This window comes from Muntiacus reevesi, chromosome 12 (assembly GCF_963930625.1).
Source record: "Muntiacus reevesi chromosome 12, mMunRee1.1, whole genome shotgun sequence".
Classification (NCBI taxonomy): domain Eukaryota; kingdom Metazoa; phylum Chordata; class Mammalia; order Artiodactyla; family Cervidae; genus Muntiacus; species Muntiacus reevesi.
In genome coordinates, this window is record NC_089260.1 from 4559617 (window position 1) to 4577917 (window position 18301).

At 40.4% G+C, this 18301-nt stretch overlaps 1 protein-coding gene across 3 annotated transcripts in view; it reads left to right on the forward strand.

Annotated features, from left to right (window-relative positions):
* LOC136144920 (carbonic anhydrase 13) overlaps positions 1 to 18301 on the forward strand; it is a 64912-nt gene that overhangs the window by 23841 nt on the left and 22770 nt on the right. For 2 of the 3 annotated variants that reach the window (XM_065902935.1, XM_065902938.1), the window contains 4 exons: positions 147 to 242; positions 1526 to 1588; positions 2117 to 2272; positions 14274 to 16458. In XM_065902935.1, coding sequence (XP_065759007.1) covers positions 147 to 242; positions 1526 to 1588; positions 2117 to 2272; positions 14274 to 14393 — 435 coding nt within the window. In that variant the 3' untranslated portion in view covers positions 14394 to 16458. Of the gene's footprint in view, positions 1 to 146; positions 243 to 1525; positions 1589 to 2116; positions 2273 to 14273; positions 16459 to 18301 lie in introns of those variants that run through there. The other variant, XM_065902936.1, reaches the window with a different exon arrangement.

Here is an 18301-nt window from a genome sequence, read left to right on the forward strand (position 1 = left end):
TACACATACGTGCATATGTAAGATAGATATATATATCTTTTATATATATATATAAGGAAGATACAGATACATGTTTTATTTGCATTTATGTTTTTAAAGCTATTTTAAAAATAATGTTTGAATTATGTCGTCTTCCTCCCTTTCAGCTCCACGTTGTTCACTGGAATTCAGACAAATACCCCAGCTTTGTTGAGGCAGCTCATGAGCCAGATGGACTAGCTGTCTTGGGAATATTTTTACAGGTGAAAATCCATTGATTTCATTTTGAATAACTAGTCAGCCATGTTGGATAAAGAGTTTCCTTGTGGAGTAGACTGTCCACCACTTTTTATTCAATAGTAGCAAGCTTTTTCTAGGCTTAATGTTCTCATTTTATGTTAGTTTTTTTTTTTTTTTCATTTTATGTTAGTTTATGGTTCATCTAAGGGCCCAGAAGTACCCTAGGAGGGTTGTCTTATGATTCGTCTCATTGTCCACGGATCAGTTTTATGTGAATAGCAAATGTAGCTGCAGTAACAATAATAGCAGAAGTATTACCTAATAGCAGAAGTGTTACCCTGATACCTTGAGAAGAAAATCTTTATGATAGGCTCTTCCTGATTACTTAATATTTGGAGATACAGTTTAGGGTAAAGTTCAAGTTCCTGATTCTTGAAGCACTAGTTTGACCACTAGTTTATTATGGTTTATTATCCCAAACGCACGGACCGATTTTAAAGATTTTGTTGTGTTTTCCTTTGTGTGGTATTCATATGAGGCTAGACAAGGGTCACGTCCTAATAGCTGTGCAAGGGCTGGGCGGCTCACCCCCACCGCGCCAGGTTCTTTAGGGCGAGTGCTCTCGTGATGCCAGCGGCTCTGCGTGGGGTGTAACTTGCACGGCGGCTGGGGGCAGCCGGGGGCAGAGGAGACCAGCGTGCGTGGCAGCAGCTCCTGCTCCTGGTCCCCCGGTCTGGGGGTGGCCGTGAGGTCCCAGTGGGGAGAGGCATTATACTTGAACCCTGAATGACTCAAAACCTTCAGATAATTCAGGACACCGCAAAGGAAAATGATAAGCACATATATATTTTCTGAAGGCTTCTCCTCATGATGACATAGTCTGTTGATTCAGAACCTCAAATCATTTTAGGCGGAAAGTGGGAGATGTTCTCCTCTCCTGTCTGATGTCACCAAGAATCAGGGTCTGAAAGTCCCATCCAGTTAAACAGGGCAGGTGTTACGGAGGGGTTTCCTAAGCAAAGTTTCTCTCGAGAGAATCTGTACCCTAAACGTTCATAAGGCTGGAAGAATAGGAAGTCATTGCTTCCAGCTTTGGAATCAAAGGTATAGTTCAGCCAAGGAGCCATGTAATATTATCTTGTTGTTTAGATTTTTCTCGTATGATAAGGCTGGCAAGTGAAAGAGAGCCTCATTATGGAACAATCACTGCTTGTTCTGAGCTGACTTAGGGTTTAAAAAAAAAAATAGTGACTGAAATGGAGTAAGTCAGACAATAACCGTTTCTTTTGCAATTTCGTGTTTTCAGATTGGTGAACATAATCCCCAACTGCAAAAGATTACTGATATTTTGGATTCCATTAAAGAAAAGGTAAATTTAATTACTGTTTACCAGTGACTAATACGTTCCTTGATTTCTCCTGAATTCTCTTATGTTCTGTCAGTCTTTGGCGTACCATATGCTGCTGGCTTGGAAGTGGGTTTGGAACATCCTTGACCAATAGAGCGGAAGTAACATTGCCACTTATGTCTTGAAAATTATGAAGGGGTCTTAAATTATCTAAAACAATAATGTAAATTATTAAAATTTAATTTCTATGTAAATTATCTAAAATTTCTAAAATTATCTAACTATCTTAAATTGTCTAAAACAAATAATGTAGGGTCACTTACATTAAAAAGAAGTCCGATGCTGCTTAAATAAATCTAGGTGAGGCGCTACTTTATCTTCAATTTTTAGAGTAAGGCAGATTTTTTTTTAAAGACCTAACAGCAGATGCTAAATCATTCCATGAATTACAGAATTCCAGTGAAAGAGAATTTCAAGGATATTTATTTTTTTTAGGTCTGTATAAAGCTATCCCATTGTCATTTATGAGAATTCTCTTTTCTTCCTCAGGGTAAACAAACTCGGTTCACGAATTTCGACCCGCTGTGTCTGCTTCCTCCGTGCCGGGATTATTGGACGTATCCTGGCTCTCTTACGGTCCCACCTCTTCTGGAGAGCGTCACTTGGATCATTTTAAAGCAGCCTATAAGCGTCAGCTCCCAACAGGTACATCGCTCCCTCCACGAGGACCCTGACTCTCTGGAGGAAACCGACCTGAATCTTGTGTGTGCGTGTCTCAAACCCTGCCCTTCGTTTCCGCTGTTATGAAGCCTGTGTTTCCCTTCATTGGTCAGATGGGCGGTTGGACCCAGTGAGGTTTCTGTTCCTTTCTTGTGTGACCTTCTGTGATTAGATTATTTCTTTCCCATTTCTTAGAAATGTAATGTGCAGACAGGCATGCATGGCCGTGACGTGCCCCTTAAGGGCTCTGCTCTTTCTTCTCTTGTGTGGTCCGAGGTGTTAAAGGTCTGGGATACACAAGGGAAAATCAGGAGAGGCTTCCCTCAAAGGGCGACATTCTCCTTTTTGACCTCGGCGCCTGGACCTGCTCCTGCAGATTTCACGTTCAGAAAGGGAACAGTGAGAACAGCCGTGGCCCAGCACTCGTGTACTTGCTAGATTGAAGAAATCTGTCTGATCTTCTGGCTTTTGTTGACAAAGCTATTGTGAAGCTGCCTGAAAAGCATTTGCTAAGAAGCATTTGCTAAGAAGCTGTGGGTGTCCGCCTGGGCTCTTCCTGGGAACACATTTCCTCTCTCTTTCTGATCAGGCTCCCGTGGTCGATGGGCCCAACAGTCTGCAGGTTCAATATGTCTCTGATGCCCAGAGGCTCCAGTTAGAGCTGTGATCTCCCATGGTGGTGGACTAGTCACTAAGGCCTGTCCGACTCTTTGCGACCCCAGGGACTGTAGCCCGCCAGGCTCCTCTGTCCCTGGGGTTTTCAGGCAAGAATACTGGACTGGGTTGCCGTGCCCTCCTCCAGGGGATCTTCCAGATGCAGGGGTCAAATCTGCATCTTCTAGGGAAGCCCACCATGGGACCGACCGATCTGCCGGGTGGATGCTGTTTGCCTAATGGATTTGGTTTTGTCATCGTTTTCTTTTTTGAATTATATGCTGCGAAATCTTAGCTAGAACACGGCCTGGTAATTTTTGCAGCTATTAATGTACTTCCATTCTGGGCTGGCCCACACGCCTAACTGTTTACATCTTTCCCCTAAGCAAAGACGAGAGTTGGTTCACCTTTACGAAGGTCGTATCACGCAACATTTCCCTCTGTGGTGTTGAATCATCCAGCTTCTGTTGACCTTGTGTTTAGGATGAAAGCCAGATAATAATCTGGCTCATACTTATTAAAACATTTTATAAAAATCTGGGTAGATAGCCAGAGCTTGACTGACATGGAAATTCCTGTGGATTTTTTCCATCATAAATAAGGTGAGTTGCATCATGAGAAAAATTACCTCTCATGGATTCAGCGACTTTGTTAATGCAGTTCATCTTTCTCCCCTTCATGCACTAAATGGTTTGTTTTTGCTTTTCTTTATTAAATTTGAACAGGTTAATAATAAGAGTTAATAAGGTAGTAGTAATAAGGAAATCTTATTTTTTCTAACATTTTAAGAATTACTTTATCCATTAAAACCAGTTGGAAAATATATTTTTTTAATCCACCTGTGATTTGCAAAAGAATATATCAAAATATTATTTAGGCACATACAATACATACATTTAACCTAATCAAAAATAACACCCTAGATGTGAATTCACTATTGTATCTCATTTTAATCATTAATATTAATTATTAGTGTAGTTTCTATGCAGTTTATAAAATAATAGCTGTATTTTAGAACTTTAGTGTGAGAGATAATTCATTTTGAGGTTCCATTTATTAATATTAATTATTAATGTGTTTTTATGCAGTTAGAGTTTATAAAATAATAACTGTATTTTAGAGTTTTAATGTGAGTGATAATTCATTCTGAGACATTCACTTTAATCTGCTATAGCAGGAACACTGTCAGACATTTTCAGTCAGGTTGAAATGATTATTTCGGTAGTAATCACAATTATTATGATGATTATAATAGTTTAGTAATCCAAATTATTATGGTGATTTTAGGATTTAAAGAATGAAGTAAAGATATTTTAAAAGTCCAGTCCCATTTTAGCCATGAGAAAAACATCAGGCAGTGCCCAGTTCTCAAAATATCTGATTAATAATCCTCAAAACTGTCAAGGTTGTGAAAAACATAAAAAATTGTCATCATCATGAAATACACAAGCAGACAAGACAAGAAGTATAAATTTATTTCCTGTTAGGATCCTGGAACATAAAACGATATTAGGTAAAAGCAGAAGAAATCAAAATAAAGGATGGAGTTGAGTTAATAATATTGGTATTTGTTCACTAATTGTTAAAAATGTACCGTACTAATGAAGACTGTGAATAACAGGGGGCACTTCTGTGTGCATCCTTTAAGACTGAAAGAAAACAAAAAAATAGGGGAAACTGAATTGTGGGATGTACAAGAATTATTCTATCTTTGCAGTAATTCTGTAAATCTAAAACTGTTCTAAAGTAAAAAGCAAATTTTAAAACATTCCAACACATGAGAGAGTTGCTTAGCTCTTTTGTATAAAGTAAAATGAAGGTCCTTTGTGTGTACACCACTGACTTGAGAGTTACTTTACAAAAGGTAATTTTTAATACCAATTTTAGCAGTCTTTTATTTTAGAAGAATCTGGAAAATATTGTTTTTATTTCCTTTCCAATTCCATCCACCATATAATGTCACTAGCTGTGAAGATTAAATCGTCTTTTTAGTAAGTTGGTGCCGATTTTTTCAAGGTTTTTCCTTCTTCTATTTCTTGCCAAGTCACTGTTTGACCTAAAGGGCAAATCAGATGGTTTCCATTTCCTTTTTCTTGATTCAAGTCCATTTTTCTCCCTAGAGTCATTTACTGAAATGCTTGATTTAACTGCCAGGCCAGTCAAAAGATACACTGCTTTTGTTACTTCTGATAACAGATCTGTCATCCTTTGGAAGGCTGACGTCTCCTGCCAAGTCTCTGTGGTTTATCCTAGATTATCTAAATTGGCTTCTTCATCTGCAGAAATTTGATGTGCAGAATTTAATTCTGAGCTCCTTTTTTAAAAAATTATCTTTGTTGTTTATTATGATATTTGCATAAATAAGATTAATGAATTTTAGTATGCAGGCGATGATTTTAATTATTGCAACAACTACTACTGCAATCAAAGTATGGAATGGATCCCTTGGCGGAAAACGTTTGCTTTTGCTCCTTTATATTCCAGCTTCTTCCTCAACAAGTACCCCAGGCAACCGCTGAGATGTCACAAGAATTTTGTCTTTTTTAGAATTTTATTGAAATGGAATCATAAGTGCACAGCGGTAAAGAATTCACATGCCAATGCAAGAGATGTGGATTCCATCCCTAGGTCAGGAAGGTCCTCTGGAGAAGGAAGTGACAACCCGCTCCAGTACTCTTGCCTGGGACATCCCATGGTCAGAGGAGCCTGGTGGGGTACAGTCTGTAGGGTCACAAAGAGTCGGACGTGGCTGAGACACTGAGTGCACACACGCACAGTACACGGACTTTTGTGTTGGACTTCATTTCACATAATATTTTTAAGATATACTGATTTCCTCTTTGTTATTGAGGAATATTTATGGGCCTTCCAGGTGGCGATCGTGGTAAAGAACCTGCCCGCCAAAGCAGGTTAGATGTAAGAAATGCGGGTTCAGTCCCTGGGTCGGGAAGGCCCCCTGGAGGAGGGAATGGCTACACCTTCCAATATTCCTGCCTAGAGAATCCCATAGACAGAGGAGCCTGATGGGCTGCAGTCCGTGGGGTCACAAAGAGTTGGACGACGGAAGCAACTTAACACGTGTGCATACAGTGTTCATGGTATGGACACAGCATTCTTGTTTAATCTGTTCACTAACTGATTAGTCATTTGGATTGCTTCCAGTTTGGGACCATTATAAAAATAACTGCCCATATTTACCTGTTAGGAATAATTGGCATATACACTTCCGTGTGGACACATATTTTCACTTCCTGTGGCAATACCTGGCACTGGATTACTAGTCATGTCTATTTTTATAAGGTTCTGCCGTGTTGTTTCCTAAAGTGATTCTTTGGTCTTCCATTTGCACCAACAATGCAAAAGATTTCTAGTTTTTCTACATCATTGTTAACACTTGATTTTGTAAGTAATTTTAATTTTTAGCCATTCTAGTGTGTACGTATGGTGTGTGTGATTTTTAATTTGCTTTTATCTGATGAATAATGATGTTGAGCATTTTTTCATATAATTATTGATTATGCTCATATCTTCTTTTGTGAAATATTTGTTCAAATAACTTGTCCATTTTAAAATTGGACTGTTTGTCTTCTCATTGTGGAGTTGCAAGAGTTTTTTAATACAATCTGGATAAAAGCCCTGTTTTCAACATACGCTTTACAAAAACTTGTCTTTTTTTCCCCCCTCTATGTCTTTTGAAGAGCCAAAGTTAAAGAAAACCTCTTAATCTTGATGAAGGTCATTTTATTAAAATACCTTTCATAGTGTGTGCTTTGCTGTCTTGTTTAAGAAGCCTTTGCCTAGCTATAGGCCACAAAATATTCTTCCTACTTTAAGTAATAGTTTTAGCTCTTACATTTAAGTTTTAGCTCTTACATTATATTACTTATGAGTCAGTTTTTGTGTATGCTCTGCTCCATCTTCTTTCCTTTCCTTCTGATATTCTTTTTTACGTTGAAGCATAGTTTGCTTACAACATTGTATCAGTTTCAGGTGTACAATGTAATCATTTAATATTTTTGTTTGTACTCTGTGTGAAGTTGCTGTGAAGTGTTGGCTCCATTCCCTGCGCTGCACCTTATATCCTTGTAACTTGTTTATTCTGTGCTACCTGATGGTTTGTACATCTGATCACCTCCACCAGTATCGCCTCTCCCCACCCTTCTGCCTTCCATAACCGCTAGTTTCTTCTCTGTATCTGTAAATTTGTTTCTGTTTTGTTATATTCATTCATTTATTTTGTAGATACAAATATGAGTGTAAACATACAATATTTGTCTTTCTCTGACTTATTTTTCTAAACATGATACTTTCCAGGTCTGTTCCTATTGCTGTAAATGGCATTTTCAATTTTAATGACCAAGTAATATGTATTGTGTATGTGTATATATACACACACACACACACACACACACATGTATACACCATATGTATATATGTACCATATATAATACACCTCACACCTTTATCCATTCATCTCTTGATGGATTCATAAGTTTCTTCCATATCTGGTATTCTAATTATGCATGCATTTGACCTTTTCAAAACAGATCCCCCAAGGCTCTATTAGTTTTAAATATTTTTTAATTTCTGCTCTTCATAATGCATGCTGGGCTGGATAAAGCACAAGCTGGAATCAATATTGCCAGGAGAAATATTAATAACCTCAGATACACAGATGACACTGCCCCTATGTCAAAAAGCAAAGAAAAACTAAAGAGCCTCTGATGAAAGTGAAAGAGGAGAGTGAAGAAGTTAGCTTAAAACTCAACATTCAGAAAACTAAGATCATGGCATCCGGTCCCATCACTTCATGGCAAATAGATGGGGAGACAATGGAAACAGTGTCAGACTTTACTTTGGGGGGCACCAAAATCACTGCAGATGGTGATTGTAGCCATGAAATTAAAAGACACTTGCTCCTTGGAAGAAAAGCTATGACCAACATAGGCAGCATATTAAAAACCAGAGACATTACTTTGCCAACAAAGATTTATTTAGTCACAGCTATGGTTTTTCCAGTAGTCATGTATGGATGTGAGAGTTGGATTATAAAGAAGGCTGAGCACTGAAGAATTAAGGCTTTTTGAACTGTGGTGTTGGAGAAGACTCTTGAGAGTCCCTTGGACTGCAAGAAGATCCAACCAGTCCATCCTAAAGGAGATCAGCCCTGGGTGTTCATTGGAAGGACTGATGTTGAAGCTGAAACTGCAGTCCTTTGACCACCTGATGCGAAGAGTTGACTCATTTGAAAAGACCCTGATGCTGGGAAAGATTGAAGGTGGGAAGAGAAGGGGACGACAGAGGATGAGATGGTTGGATGGCGTCACCAACTCTATGGACATGAGTTTGAGCAAGCTCCGGGAGCTGGTGATGGACAGGGAGGCCTGGAGTGCTGCAGTCCATGGGGCTGCCAAGAGTTGGACACGACTTAAGAGACTGAACTGAGCTCACTGTGGATAGTTTCTATTGATCTATATTCAAGCTCATTTGATCTTTCCTCTGTTATGTCAATTTGACTGTTAATTCTAGCCAATGAATTTCTTGCTTCAGAAATTATAGTTTTTAGTTCTAAAATTTGTTTCATTTTCTTATTATTTCTATTTCTTTTCTGAGAATTCCAATTACTCTACTGGGATTTTTCATGCACTAAGAAATATGCTTTATTTAACTTCATGTAACTCACAAGTAGTGAAAGCCGTCATTCTAAAATCCTTGTAAGTTCCACATTTGGTTCATCTTGAGTCTGACTTCATTGATTTTTCTTTCTTTGATCATGTTTATATTTTCTTTATTCTTTGTACATTGAATGACTTTGTATTGCAACCTAGATGTTATGAACGTTAAGTTGTGGAGATTCTAGATCTGTTGTTTTTCTCTGATGACTATTATTTCCTTTGTATTAGCAGATACATTTCTTGGCTTGACTTGAATTGGACATTTTCTCTCTCTTGCGGTAGTTTCATTCTCAGTAGAGCCATGTATGGTTCTTGGTGTAGAGTTTGGGGAGGTATGCCTTGCAAGGCAGGTATGTCTCCAGTTCTGATGGCACCCCGTCCAGGGGAAAGACTGTAGAGACAGGAACCCACCTTTCTGAGTGAACATGAGCTTCTCATCTGAATCCTTGTACTTCTGTTCACTCTTCAGTAACTGCAGCTGGTTGTTTTTTTGTATGGTGTCTGGGTCTTAGAGTTGTCTTCTATAGGAAGGTTGAGGGTTTTTAGTCCAATATATCTGGAATCAAAACTCTAATGCCCTTTTTTAATAGTAAAATTTTGTATTTAGTAATTAATGATAATTAACAGTCTAGGAAAGTTTTTCTAACTTTTGCCTCTTTAGACTATATGTGAAATGGGGGAGAGAATTCATTCACTTCAACATTGCTTGACCTAATATATAAAACTCTATCTACCTAGCTTTGCAATTAAAGTTTTAAATCACAGAAAACACTACAAGTCATTTCTTGAATTGTTTAATAATGGCCAATTCTTACAAGGCATGATGCAAGAGATACAGACAAGTGTTTAAAAGATTCTTTTCCAGCAGTTTAGAAACTAATACAGAGGATACAATAAATGCATAAATACATAATAAATAATAAATAAATAAATACAATAAATGTAACACAGTGGTTTTGCTTGGTACCATAAGAGAATTATAAGGTATAAGGGAAGTTCAGATGGGGAGAGACTAATTCTCAGTGGAGAAATCAGGAAAAGACTTCATGAAAGAGCTGGCATTTGGGTTGGTTTCAAAAGTGGGAGCTGTTTGGGGATACAAAGAAAGGGGGGAATTTCAAGAAGGAGTAGCATAAATAAAGGCAAGAAGGAATGCAAAAACCATGTGGGTAGCTTTGCACCTGTGGATCTCAAAGTTTAGTGTATGCAAGAATTACCGGACAGGGCTTCCCTGGAGTTGTGAAGAATCCGCGCACCAGTGCAGGAGACACCGGTTCAGCTCTGAGCCGGAAAGATCCCGCACGCCTCTGAAAGTCTAAATTCGCTCACCGCAACTACTGCGCCTGCGCCCTAGGGCCTGCGCGCTGCAACTACTGCGCCTGCGCTCTAGAGTCTGCACGCTGCAACGGCGGAGCTCCGAGCCCCAGAGCCCGGCTCTGCAGCGAGAGAGGCTGCGCGATCAGAATCCCGTGCAGGGAAGCTGGAGGGTAGCGCCGCTGGCCACGGCAACAGAGAAGAGCTCACAGCAGCGAAGACCCAACACAGCCAAAAACAGCTACATAAAGTTCTATATATATGTATGTAAAGAATCGCCTGAGAAAGCTATGTGGGTCCTCGAGCCTTATTAGAAAACTGATTTAGCAGTCTGAGATGAGTTTTAAAAATAACCCCAAAGTCTTTTCATTCAGATTCTCTGGGTCCGCCTCCCCACCCTCTTCACAAGACTGCCTTAGAGTGGGACCTGTGTGTGGAATAATAGGAGATGACTTGGAAAGATGATTTGGAATCAGGTGGCCAAAGGCTTAGCAGCTGTTCCGACAAGTTTGTTTTGGGGCCTGAATAAAGTTCACAGTGTCGTATATTTTGAAATGTTTATACCTGATTGTTGGAATTTGCTTAAAAAATAATACAGTTTGTGCAGGATTCAGAAATGGAGGAAGAGAATGGGTGAGAGTGTGGAGGAAACAGAACTGGCCATGTGTTGATGACTGCTGAAGCTGGGTGATGGTTTATTATGTTGCCCTATCTACCTTTGTGTATGTCTGAAAGTTTCCATAATAAAAAATAAATAAGAAAAGATCAGAAGAAAATGGTGAAAAAACAAAACAAGAACAACACTTAGAGATGCAGAGTAGTGCAGTGGTTAGTGCATGTCTTTTTTACCAGAAGGCTCATTTGTTGACATTTCCTAACGAGCCCTCGAGTTCCTCACCTTTAGAATAGAGATAATAGTATAGTATGGATAGCGTTCTTCAGGGATTAAATGCAGTATGTAATGTGAAACAGTTAGCACAGTACCTGGCCCATCATATTTTATAAGAGAGCTTATTCTTATTATTAGTCAACTTTGGCAGGCAACAGAAAGCTATTAAAAACATTCGAACCCGAGAGTGACTAATCAAAAAACTGTTTCTGAAACATTAGAAAAGCTATTTCTGCTTACTGGGGTTACTACAGAAGAAATGTAAACTTCCAATATTAGAGCCCAAGAAAACAGACAGGTCATACCTTCCTCAGCCTTCCAGCTGAGCTGCGGAGGTTCTTGCAGGAGCTGTGAAGAGGCTGTGTCAGCCTGAGGAACAGAGGGACCGGTTTTCTGCTGGAATGAAGCCAGAGGCCTGGGGCGGGCAGGAGGCCGGTAGCGGCCAGTCAAGGGGCTGCATTTTGCAGCCAGTGCGGCGGTGGAGGACCCCACAGCCGAGAGAAAACAATGTAAGCAGGGCCTGGCAGATGCAGGGTCTGCCGACCTGGGCTAAGGGGCTGGAAGGGCGAGCCGGAGCCGGAAGGTGAAGGAGCTTGACGAGACATCAGGACGGGCTCAGAGACTTTCAGCAAAATGAGCAAACTGGTCAGAGAAAGATCGAGCGTTAAGTTCCAGTTCTAAACTGATGAGGCTAGACCGCTGCAGAGGTAGGGAGCCACCATCAGTTTGCAGAGGCATTGAGGGGGGCTAAGGGCGTATACTGGGGTTCCCTGGTGGCTCAGCAGTAAAGAATCCTCCTACAATACAGGAGAGGAGGGTTTGATCCTGGGTCGGCAAGATCCCCGGAGAAGGAAATGGCAACGCACTCCAGTATTCTTGCCTGGGAAATCCTATGGACAGAGGAGCCTGGTGGGCTACTTTCCATGGGGTTGCAAAGATTTGAATACAACTTAGCAACTCAACAACAACAACAACTTGACTTTCAGTTCAGTTCAGTTCAGTGGCTCAGTTGTGTCTTACTCTTTGTGACCCCATGAACCGCAGCACGGCATGGCCTCCCTGTCCATCACCAACTCCCGGAGTTTACCCAACTCATGTCCATTGAGTCAGTGAGGCCATCCAACCATCTCATCCTCTGTCGTCCCTTTCTCTTCCTGCCCACAATCCCTCCCAGCATCAGGGTCTTTTCCAATGAGTCCGTTCTTTGTATCAGGTGGCCAAAGTATTGGAGTTTCAGCTTCAGGATCAGTCATTCCAATGGACATTCAGGACTGATCTCCTTTAGGGTGGACTGGGTGGATCTCCTTGCAGTCCAAGGGACTCTCAAGAGTCTTCTCCAACACCGCAGCTCATAAGCATCAATTCTTCTGCACTCAGCTTTCTTTATAGTCCAACTCTCACATCCATACATGACCACTGGAAAAAGCATAGCCTTGACTAGACAGACCTTTGTTGACAAAGTAACATCTCTGCTTTTTAATATGCTATTTAGGTTGGTCATAACTTTGCTTCCAAGGAGTGTCTTTTAATTTCATGGCTGCAGTCACCATCTGCAGTGATGCTGGAGTCCAGAAAAATAAAAGTCTGCCACTGTTTCCACTGTTTCCCATCTATTTGCCATAAAGTGATGGGACCAGATGCAATGATCTTAGTTTTCTGAATGTTGAGCTTTAAGCCAACTTTTTCACTCTCCTCTTTCACTTTCATCAAGAAGCTCTTTAGTTCTTCTTCACTTTCTGCCGTAAGGGTGGTGTCATCTGCATACCTGAGGTTATTGATATTTCTCCTAGCAATCTTGATTCCAGCTTGACTTTACCAGAGAGTTATTTATGTCTCATCTTGCTTTTGCCATAGTGATGTGGTCTAATGAAACATGAGTAATATCAAGTTGTAAATATTTATCTTATCCTCCTCGTATCTCTCCTCTTTGAAAAGTCACCTCAAAATATCACTTGTGGAAATACATGACTGCTTGTATATGATACTTGAACTTTTCTCCGTAGAGCGTGGTTATAAACTGTTGCCTATTTATTATGAAGGACCGCTATCACCTCTGTCCCCCCATCCCAGCTAGTACTGGAAGAGAACTATTTTAGGCTTTAGATAAATGGTAATGATGGAAACCTAAGTGACATGTCCTGGTCTGAATTTCTGTGACTCTTTGATCAGATGACTATCAAAGCTTAAAGAATAAAGTCTCTTTTCAACGGTTTAATAATTTGTGCACATGCAAACAAACACCAAAAACTTACTCATGTGGCAATATGTTTTTAGTGAATGTTTTTGAGACAGCAGAATTATCCAGATACTTCACCCAACTTTCATTTTACTACTATAAACCTGTTTTTAGTCTTAGACAGTAATGTTAAATCCCCAAGGAATTGCTGAATAGCTCATAAACATGCTTATAACATAAACTTTTCAACAATTAAAAAAAGTGGCATAAACTAATATGTATTGACATGCAAAGGATTCATATTAAATGAAAAAATAAGGTTTCAGATGAGTAAATATATTAAGCTTATTTTGCACTAAAATTGTCAAATGTGTGCACCAGTGCATAGTGTTTATACATAGAGAAACTTCTGGAAGGATATACTCCATAATGTGAACAGTGGTTAAATTTCGTGACATGATTACTAGTAATTTCTATTTTCTTCTTGACACTTTATGTACTATATGAAGTTTATAAGGTAAGTAAGCATTTTGTTGTGTGTGTGATAAGGAAAGGTAAACTTTTGTGATGAAAAATATGCCTGTATCACTTAAATTGTATTGACATTGTCAGCAGTGAAGGACTCTAGGCTTTTCCCCTAGTTAGTTGTTTATAAGGCACAGTTATGGTGAAGGGTAAATCACTGTTGAAGGGAAAAAGTACATAAAAGATGAACATTCTATAGGATGAATACCACGTGGTTCCCATGAAAGTATGGGCCATGTTATATGGAGTGTTCCTAAGTGTTCAGTGTAATTCTAAGAGCCGATGGCTCCTGTTGAGGTAATCTAATCCGATGCTTCACTTTTTAGGTGAGGAAAGAGAAGACTAAAGACAATGAGTGAATTTCCTGAGGTTACACAGCTCGCTAGTGGCAGAACTAGGAGTGGAACCCGGCCTGGGAAGCCCTTCCCACTCTCATTCGGCCACTGGAGGTCACAGTTTCTGATTTCCACATATGTTCTCTCTAAAGCACACTCTGAATGTTTTTTCTTATTTGATCTTCAAATGAAGAGTGCTTCTGTGCTTATTTTTGAACCCATAGGTATTTGTATAGTGGTAAGAATCTAGCAGAAGAGTTGCTTTATGATATATGAGCCATACCTTAGAAAATTTTTGTTGAAATACATTCAATTCCTAGTAGAAGAGAGCGTATATGCTTCTTAACTTTCTAGGGAGGCAGTTCATTCACACTGGCATGACTCTCTCTGCTAATAATTCTTCTCTTTCCGTCCACAGCTGGCCACATTCCGCACCCTCCTCTGCAGCAGGGAGGGTGAAGCAGCGGCTTTTCTGCTGAGCAATCACCGTCCCCCACAGCCTCTGAAGGGCCGAAAAGTGAGAGCCTCTTTCCGTTAAAAGTCGTCACCAAGAGACCACCCCAGACATGTCTGTGGAAACAAAACAAACACAAAATTCCCGACTAACCATTCTTCCCTAGAATTGTAATTTATAGGGTGACTTTTATGGGGTGACATAGCCATTTTGCCATCAGCTTGTGTCCAAAGAAAATCAGATCTTTTGAATCAAACTGACTTAAGTCACCTATCTCAGGTTTGCACTCTTAGGTATACAGGCAACAAGCATTGTTTGATGTGTATTAAAGCCCATTGAATGCATCTGTTTCAACCTGTGTGACCACATGGCGGGCATCCTAAACCTCAGAATGTGCTAGGAATCATCCCTTGCCATAGAGACTGATCAGTCACATCTCTCAACGGTGTTGGCAATATTCTTAAATTCATTCCCAGAATGATATGATTGTGGTACCTTTTTCTAAACAAGTGATTCTGCTGAATATCTTGATGTCTTTCCAACTCATAAAAGTAGATACTATTTCCTTTTAAAGTGAATTTGCATTTGGATTATGTTGCTGGTTTTCGTTTCAGAGTACTTCTAACAAAACAAACAGAATGAGAGCTATGGAGAGATGGGATATAGTGAATTAAAGCATCTATTCCACAGCTCAAGAAGAGCCCATCCAGTCTTTGTGAGGACTTCCCCAGGATATAAATAGCTGTTTAAACTTTAATGACTTACACCATCTATCTCATTCGATTGGTGATACTAACAATAAACTGACTAATAATTGATCAGACACAGTGATTGTCAGTTTACGGCATAAATGATGTTCATGGCATGGTTTGAAACTAAAGAGGTACCATGCAGGCAGAGCTGCCCATGGGCTCGAGGAACAGATTGCCTGATTTTGCCCTGTGTTTTGGCAGCAGGGCAGAGAGCAGTCTGTGAAGATCACTGTTTTGTCAACTAATGGAGAAAATTACTTGAGTCTCAAATATTTACTCAGTCCACAGTCCCATCAGCCATTTCCATAGCAAAGCCCATCTCTCCTGACACACATGTCCCTCCATCTCTTAAACAGTTTTGTAAGCTGGCTCTTGATTCTCACTTTAATCTGTTATCTCATGTATTTTTGCTTAGTTTTGGTGAAGAAGAAAGGGAGAGATCCTTCTGCTCTTTCTGGGACAAAGGGAGTGACACTAAGCATTAACTTAATAATCAAATTTAAAACAAATACATACTACACTTCTATCATCTTCTGAAAGAAGTTAATTGAGTTTCCTTAATTGTGATTATTTGTTTCAGACACCTGTCTTCCTCTGGTTGTAGATTTTCATAACTGGAAGTATCCAGGAAATTGTGTAATAATGACATATATGTTTGCATTAAGACGAGCTCCTAAGACGAAAGTGCCTTTGATTTTCTTTTTCACTTTACGTTATCTAGCTTGAGGCCTTGTAGGAGATTGACATATAATAAATATGTAATTAATTGAATATTTGAAAAACTTTATTTTGCATCTTTGATAATTATGTTGCTGCCTGCAATCAAATGCACTGTTAAGTTCATATAACAAGTAAAGTGCAATTTATCTCTTGAAAATTATTTTTTTCTTAAAGGAATACTTGTTAAATCTCTCTGTGTAACCAGAAGTTCTAATGGCTTTAGAAAGACCAGTGTTGAATGAATTTATTTAGTTTGGAAAGACATGTTGTGAAGTACCCTAGTGAGTCAAAGAAGTCTGTTTTCTCAGAAAAAGTAACTAGCATGCAAGACAGGGATTCTAATTACTGGGTATGAGCATTACCACTTTGTAATTCACAGTTTCTGCCACAGTATCCCATCAGTTCTATGCTACAAATTGGACTTTAGTAGACTAAAAAAGTCCACACAGCACTGATTTCCTTGAAGATTGTCTGCTAATTTATTTATCTCTCAGAGGCAAAAGGTCTACCTGTTATCCAAAATTGTTATCTTTTGAAAAGATTAAAGAGTTGTAAATACTAATCTTTTGTTTCCCATCTAGATTGGATTTATATTTGTTAAGCATTTTGTATTTTAACTTAAATTGAATTCAATCGCAATAAAGATAATGAGACAAACTTTTGAACTCGTTGATGCAAGATAGAATGAAATTACACTTTTACACTCTGTATTTAGAAGACAATTTCAAATCCACAGAAAAATTGTAAGCACCCTTTTTTTCCCCTCTGAATTTGAGAGTAAAGTTGGCAACAGGTTACTGCATCATCTCAGAACCCATAGTGTATATTTTCACAAGTTAGGACATGATCCTACAGAACTCTGTGTGTGTGTGTGTGTGTGTGTGTGTGTGTGTGTAATCAGTCAGTCAGCCATGTCCAGCCCTTTGCATTCCTATGGACTGTAGCCTGCCAGGCTCCTCTGTCTACGGGATTCTCCAGGCAAGAATACTGGAGTGGGTTGCCATGCCCTCCTCCAGGGGATCTTCCAGACCCAGGGATGAAACCTATGTGTCTTATGTCCCCTGTATTGGCAGGCAGAATCTTTACCACTGTGCCACCTGGGAAATCATACACAACCATAGTATGGCTAAAATAGCCATGAGATTCAGTTTAGTTGCTCAGTAGTGTCCAGCTCTTTGCAACCTCATGGACTGTATCATACCAGGCTTCCCTGTCCACCACTAACTCCCGGAGCTTGCTCAAACTCATGTCCATTGAGTTGGTGACACCATCCGACCATCCAACCATCTCATCCTCTGCTGTCCCCTTCTCCTCCTGCCTTTAATCTTTCCTACCATCAGGGTCTGTTCCAATGAGTCAGTTCCATGAGGTTAACCTTGCTTTTTTATCACTGCCTATGACATTTGAAAGTAGCTCAATCATTTCAGTTCAGTTCAGTCACTCAGTTGTGTCCGACTCTTTGTGACCCCATGGACTGCAGCACGCCAGGCCTCCCTGTCCATCACCAACTCCCAGAGTTTACTCAAACTCATGTCCATGGAATCGGTGATGCCATCCAGCCATCTCATCCTCTGTGGTCCCCTTCTCCCGCCTTCAATCTTCCCCAGCGTCAGGGTCTTTTCAAATGAGTCAGCTCTTCGCATTAGGTGTCCAAAGTACTGGAGTTTCAGCTTCAGCATCAGTCCTTCCAACGAGTATTCAGGACTGATTTCCCTTAGCATGGACTGGCTGGATCTCCTTGCGGTTGTCATGCTTCTCTCGGTTGGGCACCGGTCCTCCATCTGTCTTCAGTTTTATGATTTCAACCATCTGATGCGAAGAACTAACTCTTTGGAAAAGACCCTGATGCTGGGAAAGATTGAAGGCGGGAGGAGACGAGCACGGGAGGGCTTCCTTGGTGGTCCAGCAGTTAGGGATCCGCTTGCCAACGCAGGGGACATGGGTTCAATCCCTGCCCCGGGAAGATCCCACACGCTGCGGGATGGCTAAACTCACGCGCCGCCACTCCTGAGCCGGCGCTCCAGAGCGTTTGCGCGGCAGTTTCTGAAGCCCGGAGCCTCTGGGCAACAAGAAAAAGCCTCCGCAAGGAGAAGCCCGACCGCGCAGCTGGAGGGAGTCCGCACTCAGCAGTGGAACCCCAGCGCAGTCACAAACAGACAGACAAAATTTAAAACACATTAAAAAACCCCAGCCCATTAAAAGGAAAAAAAAAGTACACAAGATAAAAAAAAAATTATTTTTTTCTACTAATGCTTTGATGAAGTGATAAATGGGTCTTTCCCCCCAGTGAGAAGTAAGAACAGAGATCGGCAGGTGTGGTACCCACAGTGGAACCGGGTAACCTGGCCTATGCAGGACAGAGACTCCTGCCGACCGGATCCCGGAGGCAAGGTGTCTCGGTTAGACCTCTTTCAGCCTCCTTCGTGTTTGTCCATCAACCAGTGTGGAGTGATGATGCCTACAGGTCACAGGGCTGTGTATTTATGGATGGCTCAAGAAGCATTTGTTGAAAGAATTAAC